The sequence below is a fragment of the Lithobates pipiens genome, unplaced genomic scaffold (assembly GCF_037356315.1).
Source record: "Lithobates pipiens isolate NorthernLeopardFrog02 unplaced genomic scaffold, aLitPip1_a1.2 Scaffold_19, whole genome shotgun sequence".
Taxonomy (NCBI): Eukaryota; Metazoa; Chordata; class Amphibia; order Anura; family Ranidae; genus Lithobates; species Lithobates pipiens.
Genome location: NW_027507764.1, coordinates 464,513,949 through 464,526,833, shown reverse-complemented (window position 1 = coordinate 464,526,833; position 12,885 = coordinate 464,513,949). Strand labels below are relative to the sequence as shown.

Sequence of the window (12,885 nt, the reverse complement as noted above, 5' to 3'; positions counted from 1 at the left end):
CAACTTCTTTGGTTAACCATGGTGAAGCCTGTTCTGAATGGAACCTGTTATGTTAAACCATTGTATTGTCTTGGCCACCATGCTGCAGCTCAGTTTCAGGGTCTTGGCAATCTTCTTATAGCATAGGCCTGTTTCAGGGTGGCTTCTTTCTCTTACAGTGTCCTATGAAGCCACCCTTGCATGCATGAAATTTAGGCATGTCTCCCTAAATTGTGTCCATCAATAGAAACAAACCGCCCTATAGCCTGTGATGGCAAGGCACACTCCTGTTCTTCCCTCCCCCTTTTTTTCCTGCTAACAGACTGGCTCAAAACTTTACTGTCCAATGTTAACTCTTTCCTGTAAGGAATGGAAGTTCAGGGAACCACTAATAAGAGATCAGGAGCCAGCAGCACTGATTGTAAGTCCACTGATTGTAAAGAAAATAAGTCTCAATTCCAAGGGAAGTGTGGTTAGTCTGACCCCACTTCCCCTGGAATTGAGACTTATTTTCTTCCTGGGGATTTACCATTCTTCTTTTCTTTTTGCTTTATTACAGCACTCAGTACCCCTATTTCCATGCCCTATAGATAATCCATATCTGGTTTCCTTTGGATGGGAACACTTGGCATCCATATGGGGCAGGCCTTTAACGGCCTTGATATGACATCCATGTTCTTTGGAGGAATGCTTCTGCCAAATATGCATATTTTTTGTAAGTGTATGTTCTATGATCAACGGATCAACATAACATTTATAGGTATGAAATTGTATTGATGTTTTACTAATATGGGCTGTTTTTTCTGAAGTGGTATTATACCCTGAAGAAGATTTATAACATAATTTTGAAACGCATTGGATATCCCTTTCTTTAGCGTTCCTTATTAGAAACCACAAATAAAGCGAGCAATGAGTAGACTGGGACTACCACTTTGTGGTTCAAAATAGCTTATGTGCAATGTTTGCAATTTTTAATCATTTAATGTGCAATGTTGACAATTTTTCAATGATGTGTTGTATAATCAACATGAGATCTTTTCAATACATTTTTCTATAAAAAAAAATAGAAATTTTTATACACCTACAATTCTTTATGTATATTTTTTATTGTCCATACAATCTCACCTTTTGAGGTTATTCATATGTTATCAAGGAATGGTGGCAAGCTACATGTGTGGCCTCATGAATCACCAGAATTATCAGAATTTTAACAAATAGTTATTAAATGTGTTTAATCTGTTAAGCTAAAAAAACAGTGAGGGTTTATTATTCCTTCAAGGATGAATTACTCCACAATATCTGCAGCCACAGTGGTTGGTAGAGGGCTTGTTTCAAAGCTTGTTTACTGCTTATTAAGAATCTGTACAGTAAATACTGGAATATAAATTGCTTGACTAAAAGTTCACTTTAAGGTTTTCAAATTGTAGCAAAAAATTATCATAACTAATATTTCTCCTTTAAAAAGGCTGTGTCACCAAGAACGAGTGTTTTGATATGTAGCAGTTAACAAAGTAAAGAAACATGTTTCCACTGAGTCTGTAAGTGCTGATTAACATTACAATGTAATACCAAAATCACTCCGGATAGTTATTTGAATAATTATCTGCATGTTTTCCGATGGGGAGTGTTAAGTGGTTTCTGATTCTATGCAGCTTTCTGCTGAAAGAGAAAATGGCAAGCAACTTAAAGAGAACCTGACAGTGTTCCAGAATTACTCATGATTGCTAACCAAAGTTAAAGCAACATTTACTTATTGTTGCAATCCCTCCAGATCCAAAAATGAGAGTGCTTCTCTAACTACCAATCAATCCTGCCTTGCTGCAGAGCTGGCACATTTCCACACGGTTAGGACACGTGGCATGGTTAGGAACTGGCACATGATTAGGACACGTGTGTTCACCTGTCAAGCTTTTCAGCTGGGCGGAAGTGACTTCATTACATTGATGCATCAAAGTGGATTCTATGTAATAATTTGGTGGCAGGCAAAGGAGAGCACTCTGAAAGGTCCAACTTCACCCACCTACCTACTACTGCTGGAACAGAGAATGTGAAAAATAGGTTTTCGACGGTGGTAATCAGTTTATAATTCACAAGAGAGGTGAGTGTAGGTGGGGCGGTTCACTGCAAAGGGGACCTCATTAAGATCTGTAACAGGTATCTTAGCTATGCACAGCTATCAAGATGTCTCTCTGCAAGTATGGTCCTTATGATCTAAGAAAGAAGTGGCCATTGCTCTATCTAACAAGGGGGAATTGTCCAGGTGCAGTCCATATAAAATATGCACAAACATATACCGTAAATAGGTGCTCTCCAAGAAACTTGGCAACAGAGATATTCAAAAGTATAATTTATTCAGGTAGACATATTGACGAGGAGCTGCACACCTTTCCCAACAATTGGAGTAAATAGCAATAAATACATTGTATTCTATTACTGTGCAAACGTTTTAGGCAGCTGTGAAGAAATGGTGTAAAGTAAGGATGCTTTGAAAAATATATATTTTAATTGTTTATTTTTATCAATTTACAAAATGCAAAGTGAGCAAACAGAAGAAAAATCTAAATGAAATCAATATTTGGTGTGACTACCCTTTGGCTTTAAACCAGCCTCAAGTATTACACTTGCACACTAAGTACACTTGCACAAACTCAGGTATTTCGTAGGATTAGAGTCAGGTGTATGATTGACTGATTGTATCAAGAAGGTACTAATGATCATCTATTTCATATGCAGGTTAAACACAGTCATTAACTAAAACAGAAAAAACTGTTTAGGAGGCTTACAATTGAGTGAGGAACAGCCACTAATGTGAGGTTGTGGAAGACAGTTGAATATCGCAGGCCATACAACACCATGGCAAGTCTGAGTACAGCAACAAGACACAAGGAAGTTATACTGCATCAGCAGGGTCTCTCTCAGGCAAAGATTTTAAGGCAGACTGGGGTTTCAAGATGTGCTGTTTAAGCACTTTTGAAAAAGCAAAAATAATTAAGCTCCATTAAGGACCATAGATGCAGTGGTTGGCCAAGGAAACATAATACAGCAGATGAAAGACACATCATGCTTACTTCCCTTCAACATCAGACGATGTCATCAGAAGATGTCCAGCAGTGCCATCAGTACAGAACTGGAGAAAACCAGTGTGATCCAGGTACACCCATCTAGAAGTCTGGTCATGAAGTGGTCTTCATGGAAGATTTGTGGTCAAAAAGCCATACATTCTTTGTGGAAACAAGGCTAAGCAATTCAATTATGTATGAAAACATAGCAACTGGGGTGCAGAAAAATGGTGAGAGGAGCTCTGGAGTGATCAGTCAAAATTAGAAATTTGGAGACAGTTTTTTCATGAAGGGCTGGAAAGCGGTACAATAATGAGTGTCTGCAGGCAACAGTGAAGCATAGTGGAGGTTCCTAGCAAGTTTGGGGCTGCATTTCTGCAAATGGAGTTGGAGATTTGGGCAGGAGGGTCAATGGTGTCCTCCATGCTGAGAAATGCAAGCAGATTCTTATCCATCATGCCGTACCATCAGGGAGGGGTGTGAGTGGCCCCATATTTATTCTGCAGCAGAACAACGACTGCAAACATACAGCCAGTGTCATTAAGAACTATCTTCAGTGTAAAGAACTACAAGGAGTCCTGAAAATTATGGTTTGGTCCCCAGAGAGCCCTAATCTCAACATTTTCAACTTTGTCTGGGGTTACATGAAGAAACAGAAGGATTTGAGGCAGGCTACATCCACAGAAGATCTGTGGTTTGTTCTCCAAGATGTTTGGAAGAACCTACCTGCAGAGTTCCTTCAAAAAGTGTTTGCAAGTGTACCTAGAAGAAATGATGCAGTTTTGAAGGCAAAGGGTGGTCACACCAAATATTGATTTGATTTGGATTTCTCTTCTGTTCATTTACTTTCCATTTTGTTGAGAAAAAATTAACTATTAACACTTCTATTTCTAAAAACATTCCAAATTGATAGTATTTTTTTCACACCTGCCTAAGACTTTTGTATAGCAATATATATTTGAAAATGTATGAATGTCATACCTGTTTTTGTGTCTGTTTTGATACTTTACACTTTATAATACTACTCAGAACACTAGTCCAGTCTTTTAGCATAATTGGGTTGTATTCACCTTGTATACACCCTGTGCAGAGCACACATACAGCCTGAATGCATACATATATACATATCAACTACATTCAGATTAATCCCAAGACATTTTTCTAATGCCCATGTCTCGTTGATATTAATTGAAAAAGTTTTGTATAAATACACTCTGTAAATGTGTTTTATAAGAAACAATAATGCAGTGTTTTGGCAAACGTGGCCTAATTTTATATATTAATAGCGTTAATGAAACCAGTGAGGTTTTTTTTTTTTCAATCCTTGCTACAGGTAATTCTTCATAAATTTAACATTGCATAATTTAGCATTATTTAGCTTCAAAATATTGCCATCTAGTTGCTGTATTTACTCATTAGGATTCCCAGTCGAAAACTAAAATGTTTTGCTACTGAAGTTTTCTATTACAGGCATCAAATAGGTAATAGAGCTGCAAGATGTCTATGCATAACTAATGCATTCTGTGCTATATTTTACATTATCAAAGCAGTCAGACTTCATTCTTAGTAATCAGTTACTTTCAGATTGCATTAGCTGGTTTATTTTTTAACATAAATTTAGATATGAGTGACTGAGCCCTAGTACAAGGACCTATTCTAAAACAAAACAGATTAGATTTGAATGGAAAACCAGGCTAAATACTTTAATTATGAAAGCAGCAGTATAAAAGTATAGATGGCATATGAACTTTTTTTTAAGTGCAAACTGCCTGTGCTACAGGTTACATGTAAGCTCCCCAATTTTTTTTAATTTTTATATAATAACTGTAAAGTATAACAAATAAGATAATAAATAGTTTAATAAAATAGCTAAAAAGAAAAACAATTTTTTTTAAAATGCCACCCCCCCCCCTCCCCACGCGTACAAGTACATATGTGTGCTTTGGGTGCATGGGTACAGAAAATATACATATTAAAGTGTCACTAAACCCACCACAGTAAAATGTGTGTGTATATGCAGTAAAGTGTGCTTGTTATACTCACGGTGGAACCTAAGGGGTTAATCCTCTGCATTGTGTATGTTCTTTGATCCTCCTCTTCTTTAACTGACTCCAACCCATCTCCTGAGGCTGGGTTCACACTAGTGTGAAATCCAATTCGCAATAGTAGAAGATTTTGATCGGCTCTTCTATGGAGCCGGTTCACATATCTCCTCTGCTGTTCCGGTTCAAATTTGCACAGGTGCCCTGTGTGTCTTTTGGTTCATTTCAGGGCTGAATTCAGCCAAAAATGTGGGCTGAAATCAGACCTGAAACGGTGAATGGGGATGCACTGGATGCATGCTGTGAGCCGCATGTGGCGATAGTGTGAACCCAGTCTAACAGAACAGAGCATTGGGAGTCAGGCGGCATATGCTCTGTTTGATGTGTATTGCTAGAGAGTTTTTCTTTTTTCTTGAGAGGATGCATGTGATCAGAACAGGGCCAATCAGCACTGTCCAGACAGAGGGTCAGGGGAGAGTGGAAATTCATTCTACTAGCGCAAGTACTGTGTGACATAAGGAATTGCAACTGACACCATTGTATTCTACATGGTCTCTGCTTCAGAAAATATAGAATGGTTTGGGGGTTTTCAATTATCGTCAGGCCTAAAATGTGCTTACTTTATTGTTTCTTACACCCATTACATGTTATTTATGGCCTTGACAATTCCTTATGTACATTTGAATGGTAATTCCCACCTTCTATTCTTGTTGTATACAAAACCATCAGATATTAGATATCTCTGTCTTTTGTATATGCTTGTTACTGGACCATACTTCGCTGTAATGGGACCATTCGGTCCATATGTTTGTATAGGTTGTTTGTAAGAAAGAAACAAAAAAAAATGTAAAAAACAAAATAAAAATATAGTTGATTTAAAAAAAAGTGCATTTATTAAAGAAAAAAAAAAAAGACTCTAGTGCTGCTAGTGCAGAAATGTCCAGATGATCAGATTTGAAGAAGGCATGTCTGTCCTTGCTTAACATTTGACGTGAAACTGGGCACTGGGATATTCCGTATACAACACTAGGTACGATTATAAGGAGTGCAAGAAAGAAGAACATTTTGAATGATTCCTGGTATAAGCAATACGCTCTCATTCTTTAAGTCCTGCATAAGAAGTATGAGTCATTGCTTGCCAAGACCTGTCTATAAACTTCTATTCAATAAATAACTGTGCCTTCCAGAATCCCAAGTATCTTGACATGTATTGTGAGAAAGATTAATTTGTATCTATCTGTGTAATACCAATTTGTCATTAGCATCGGGGTTTTGTCTGTTTATTGTTTCAGTCTGAGCTGTGTAATTAGGTTTGTAATGTTGTGGTTTGTTTTGTCATTACAGACAATTAGCTGTAAAGGATCCTGCAAGCTCACTGCCTGGACAAGACGTTCTTGAACCGCACCTACAAAGTCAAAGTAATGCTCTGAGTAGATGAAGACGGGTGCGCTGCACCATCCATCTCCAATACATAAAGTAGCACAGCCAGCTAGTTCACCCACTGCAGTTCTAATCAGAGTATGTTTTCAAATTGAAGTATGGCCGAATTTTCTTTTATGTTTGCACAGAAAAAAACAGGTTACCTCAAATAAAGTGCCCCAATCTCTGGCTGCTGCTGTGTTTATTAAAGATGAATTCCAGGTTTGGCAATTTTTACTGTACATAATTACATTGGAATTATGCAGTTTGCAGAATTTTACAGTTGGAATCAATGTAAGTATGTATGTGCCATACCAGTTGGAATTGCATGGACACTGGAAATCACTGTAGTAGGCACAGCAACTATAGTACTCTTCACCAGGTTCTTGGTCCCACGCAGAGCGGCTGCCCTACTGTATTGTGAACACAAGAGGTTTCTCTTCTCACTCAGCATAGGCACCATTCAGGGAGCACTTTGCATTTTCTCAATGAATGCAAAGTGTCCAATTGGATGAGGTGGGGAGGTGAAGTCGCAATCTCCAACATGTCCAAAGAGAGAATACTTTGCATCCAATGAAAAAATGGAAAGTGTTTTCTGAATGGCACCCATGCTAAGCAGGCAACCTCCTGTGTTCAGTAAGCAGCAGTGCAGCTGGTCGATATAGGACTCAGTAGCCAGTTGCAATTACTGTAGTAGCGGTGTCTACTATAGTGAGTTCCAGCTTCCTCGGGAATCCCACAAGTATGACACATGCATACTTACATTAGTCCATGGTGGACCAATGTACCTATCTAAAAATTGCCATACCTGGAATTCAGCTTTAAAATGTACATTTATATTCATCCTTAGTTTCCTGTTAGCATGGAATGTCTGGTGCTGAGTAGTGGCGGCTGGTGGCCCCCCCCCCCAATCCCACCCCACCCGTTCGCTTGCTGTCTGCCGGTCGATCCGACACTTACCCAATCAAGCAGTGGCGGGTGATGGGAGGCTTCTGCTTTGTCTCTCCCCCTCCTAGGCGCTTGGCCCCCAATAGGATCGCCTGTCCTTTCAGCCAATTGGGTGGCAGTTCTCACGACCCAGTTCCTGATTGGCCAGGAGGAGGATTAGTGTGAGAATAGGGAATATACATTCGCTATTGTCACACAACTGGGTGGGCTTGGAGCGCAGTGCTCTGTGCCCCGAGCCCACCCTTTTTTGAAGCCAATTAGAGCCTCAAAAAATAACACCCCCCCCAATGGAATCCATGGTCCGTCGCCCTGTATGTACTTCAGGGGGCCGGACTTATGGATTGCGGGGATTGCGCCCGTGTACCCCTTATGGATGGGCCATCACTGGTGCTGAGACTTGTTCAAGCTGTAGTACAGATATCACAGAAGGTCACTTGCTCAGAACCTACTCCATTCAGCAGACCTTGCTCTTAGTGAAAATAAGGCAAGGCTTTTTCTGAATGGAAGAGATAATGAGCAAGCAACCTCCTGTAATATCTGCTCTGTAACCAAAACTACAAGTCTTTATACTGAGAGGAAACTGCAGCCTGAATAAAAATAACAGTTCTAACAAATGCTGGAGCAGCTAGAGATGAGGCACACTTCATTGGAGGTAATTTTATTTTTATTGTGAAAACGTACTTTTTTTTTGGACATACTTGCATGCATTTAAATAACAAAAAAACACATAGTGAGAAGAATGTATAGGATGCCTTAGCTGACCTCTTCTTTTAAAAATATTGGTTGCCTGATTGTAATTCTGAACCACTGGCTTCAACTTTGAGCACCTGCATGATCAAGATGCACATCAAAAGATCTTACTTTAAAGGAGAAGTATGACTAAAAGCTCATTTGGCCATACTTCTCCTGTGGATCTCAGGAGTGCACTTAGTTCTGCACTCCTGTGACCCAGATTCAGTTGACAGCGGGCTAAAATCCACTGTCTGCTGACGTCACAGAGCCTGTCCAGCCTCTGCAGTCGGCTCAGACTCTCAGCGCTCCTGCCCTCTCCACAGTCTGGAGCTCCAGCGAGCTCTATAGGGTCAGAGCAGAGAGTGACAGTCAATGCTCTCTGCTCAGAGCAGACCTGAGAACTGAGTAATCAGCAAAGCTAGAGCGCTCAGTTCTTGGTGTAGAGTCGGCAGGGGATAGCTGCAGTATCCGATCGATGCTGGAGCAATCCAGGTGTTTTTTATTTTTGTTTTTTTTATATGTTTTTTTTCTCTCCCACATTTCTCTATTAAGGGAAATTTTAAAAAATAAAATGTTTTAACCAGACAATATAAAATCACACCTTTAATCAATCATATTACAAAATAAGTTCTTCTACTTAAAGCTGAACTCCAGGCAAACAATTAGGTACACAGATGAAACGCATATATGGGAGTTGGTTTGCCCACCAAAGAATTTATATTTATGTCCATACAACTGTCAGATTAAGGCTCGGTTCACACAGGGGCGACACGACTTCAGAACGACTTTGTGAGGCAACTTGGAGACGACTTGAACACGACTTTTAGACACAACCTGGGGAGACTTACAAGTCGCCCCAGGCCAGGCGACTTTTGCCATGGCCAATCAGAGAATGAGCTCTGAAGGGGGAACTCCACGCCAAATTTCTGAAAAAAAATTTGGCGTGGGTTCCCCCTCCGAGAGCATACCAGGCCCTTAGGTCTGGTATGGATTCCAAGGGGAACCCCCCTACGCCGAAAAAACGGCGAGGGGGTCCCCCCCCAGATCCACACCAGACCCTTATCCGAGCACGCTACCCGGCCGGCCAGGAAAGGGGGTGGGGACGAGCGGGCGGCCCCCCCCTCCTGAGCCGTACCAGGCCGCGTGCCCTCAATATGGGGGGGTGCCTTGGGGGAGGGGGGGCGTGCGGCCCCCCAACCCCAAAGCACCTTGTCCCCATGTTGATGAGGACAAGGGCCTCTTCCCGACAACCCTGGCCGTTGGTTGTCGGGGTCTGCGGGCGGGGGGCTTATCGGAATCTGGGAGCCCCCTTTAATAAGGGGGCCCCGGATACCGGCCCCCCACCCTATGTGAATGAGTATGGGGTACAATGTACCCCTACCCATTTACCTGTGAAAAAAAGTACAAAAAAAACACAACACAGGGTTAAAATATTTTATTGCACAGCTCCGGGGGTCTTCCGTCTTCAGGGATCTTCTCGCCGGACTCCTCCGCTAGCAAAAGAGCTACAAGAAGATACTCATTCACATAGGGTGGGGGGTCGGTATCTGGGGCCCCCTTATTAAAGCGGGCTCCCGGATTCCGATAAGCCCCCCCGCCCGCAGACCCCGACAACCAACGGCCAGAGTTGTCGGGAAGAGGCCCTTGTCCTCATCAACATGGGGACAAGGTGCTTTGGGGTGGGGGGGCCGCACGCCCCCCCTCCCCCAAGGCACCCCCCATGTTGAGGGCACGCGGCCTGGTAAGGCTCAGGAGGGGGGGCCGCCCGCTTGTCCCCACCCCCTTTCCTGGCCGGCCAGGTAGCGTGCTCGGATAAGGGTCTGGTGTGGATCTGGGGGGACCCCCATGCCGTTTTTTCGGCGTAGGGGGTTCCCCTTGGAATCCATACCAGACCTAAGGGCCTGGTATGCTCTCGGAGGGGGAACCCACGCCAATTTTTTTTTCAGAAATTTGGCGTGGAGTTCCCCCTTCAGAGCTAATAATTCTGTCAAAGTCTCCTCCGTATAGACAGAGATCCGACCTGGAGGCGACCTCCATTGAAATCAATGGGTACAAGTCGCCTACAAGTCGGATTGAAGTAGTGCAGGAACTTCTTTTGAAGTCGCAGGCGACTTCAGTAGCGTGCATTAAGACGGCTCTCATTCACTTACATTGATTTTTAAATGTTGTCCGACCTGAGGCGACTAGGGGCGACCTGAAGTCGGATAGCAGTCGCCCCTGTGTGAACCGAGCCTTACACAAATATGCAACACAGCATAGCCTAACAGGACTAATCAGTAGCCTGATTTTTTTGTTCCATGTAGAGATCTCCATCACACTGCTAGCCTGCAAATGAACAGTAAAAGCAGTAGCCTATGGACATTATCTCTCTGTCACTCTGCTTGCTACTCCTATCTGCATACTGCTTGCACTACAACACAGCTGATTGTCTTTTTGTGTTGCTTCTCACTCCCCCATTCTGAGCTTTGCTTTACAGTAGATTTCAAGAGGCGGGTTAAATTCAGGTACCCCTTGGATTAAAAAAAAAAAAAAAAGGGGGGGGGAGGGGGGGAATTAATGAACTGAGCTGCATTATTGATGTCTTTTTCTGGCTGGAGTTTGGCTTTAAATGAGTAGCAGAAGCTGTGGTTTCAGATGTAATTTACAGTGCCACCAGTAGAAGAAATTTGGCATCTCCATACATTTACTTGTACATACATAATACACGGGGACAAGACTCAAGAGAACCTTTATGTGAAAAGCTTTTTTTTTGTAAATAGAGTTAAAAAGAAGGAAAAAGAAACACTTTTCTTAGCATTAGTACTTTGTACCATGTTTATTTTGCTTTCAGGATTTTCATGTTAAGTTACATTCTTAAATACTTCTGTTTGCTGGATAAAAATGTGCAGTGCATTGCATAGCAAAATAAATATTGTATTTATTAAATACTTTACATTAAAACCATCTGCTGTCGCTTTTCTTAATTATTATAACAGTGTTAGCTAATATTTTTATGGTGTTGTTCTTATTCACTCACGTATTCACACTGGCAAAAGAAAAAAAAAAAACAGCAACCAACTTTGTAGAACCCTTCCCAGGCCCATGCTACTGTCCTAGGTGGGTGGGCATCTTTTCTATACTGAGAAAAGTTTATCCATTTTTACTAGTCATTTTTTCTTTTTTCCAAGAGTAATTGTTCTTCAGCCAAGTCTTCTGCACATGCTGCTTGAACTGGTCTTTCTGCAGCTTTTTGGAGGCCCTACCCAGACCCCGCTGAACTGGACAATTGAGGGGCCTGCTTGGACTGTGACCTTCAGACTTTGGGCTCCACATTGTGGTACTTTTCTAGACCTTTGTGTACTGTGTTAGTTAGCCATGGACTGCTTTCCAGGGCTAGAACTGTGGCATAACCTCTGGTGTCATCTCTTCTCTAAAGAATCACTTTCTGAGCACCGTAGCTACTTACATATGGTCAAAAGTATTGGGGCACCTGCTTTTTACATGCACATTTGGCACCTTTTGGGGAGGAAGCGGGTATCTGTTAGATTGGCTCCCCTCCTCCTTCACCCGCCGCCGAGCCATTCAGAAGGCGCAGTGCACTTCGTACATGCATAGTAGGGAACCAAAAGGCTTCACTGCCAGTTTCCCTTACCACGAATGGTATCGGCACACCCGAGAGCTGATGGAAACAGCTGGGGTGGCGATATCTGTGGATTCCTGGACAGGTAAGTGTCCTAATATTAAAAGTCAACAGCTACAGTATGTGTAGCTTCTGACTTTAATTTTTTTTGCCTGGGGGGAGGGAACTCCGCTTTAAATCTACCCCAGTATATCTGCTATAAAAAAATAAATAAATAAAAAAACCTTTCCTTTTTGTATTTTTTTTTTTTTTTGTGCTAATAATCTGCTTTAATTCACTCAGTTGCTTTTCTCCTGTTATTTTCTTGTTACTGTGTAAGGCTGAATACACAATGTTGCATAACATGCTTTTTTATCCTGCTCTCTAGGTAGTGTTTTACCATTACTTTTGCTATCACAACCTTCTTGTTGGTATTGTAGCAGCTGTTTTGATAAAATCAATGTTCACAAAGATTACTACGCAGGTTATCACTTATTACAATAACACAGGAAGGTGTAGTGTGAGGTAGTGGTTGCTGTGATAAATCTGTGGAATCTGTAACCACATGAGAATCGTGCCATACATGTGCAGATGTACATACATTTATTGCAAGTGGATTTTTTTTGTGCCAATTGAAAGATAGCTAAACCCAAGAACAAAAATGGTATATATTAGTAGCTTACCAGCCCTCAGATATGGTAACTACAGTAGTTTTAATGCAGAAGTTTAAAAGAACATTTTTGGCAAGTACAGAAAATACCTGTTGATCTTGCCAGAAATGCAGTGTCCTATTCACTTTTTGTTAGAGGAGCCCATCTAAGGACTTGTAAACTGCAGTATATTACCTTTTATTTAGATATTATTTAAATCAATGTGTGGATGGAGTTTAAGGCTCGATTCATATCTATGCATGTTGCATTTTGAGTGACGTTTTTGCCGCGATTTTGCAGAAATTAGCATTTTGCTTTTTTTTTACACTGCATATAGCTGGATGCTAAGGAGGGGGCCGGGATCCCGGCCGCCGGGTGCTTAACAGCCAATGAGTCATCAGCTGTCAGCGGGTTTCCCTGCTAAATGTAAAAAAAAGAATTGCTGGCTAAAAAAAGAA

General features: G+C 41.5%; 1 protein-coding gene across 2 annotated transcripts in view; it reads left to right on the top strand.

The window, feature by feature from the left end:
* PPP1R42 (protein phosphatase 1 regulatory subunit 42) overlaps positions 1-9,093 on the top strand; it is a 59,285-nt gene extending 50,192 nt beyond the window's left edge. For both annotated transcript variants that reach the window (XM_077492829.1, XM_077492828.1), the window contains one exon: positions 6,425-9,093. In XM_077492829.1, the coding sequence (XP_077348955.1) occupies positions 6,425-6,518 (94 nt within the window). In that variant the 3' untranslated portion in view covers positions 6,519-9,093. The remainder of the gene's footprint in view (positions 1-6,424) is intronic.
* The last annotated feature ends 3,792 nt before the right edge of the window (positions 9,094-12,885 follow it).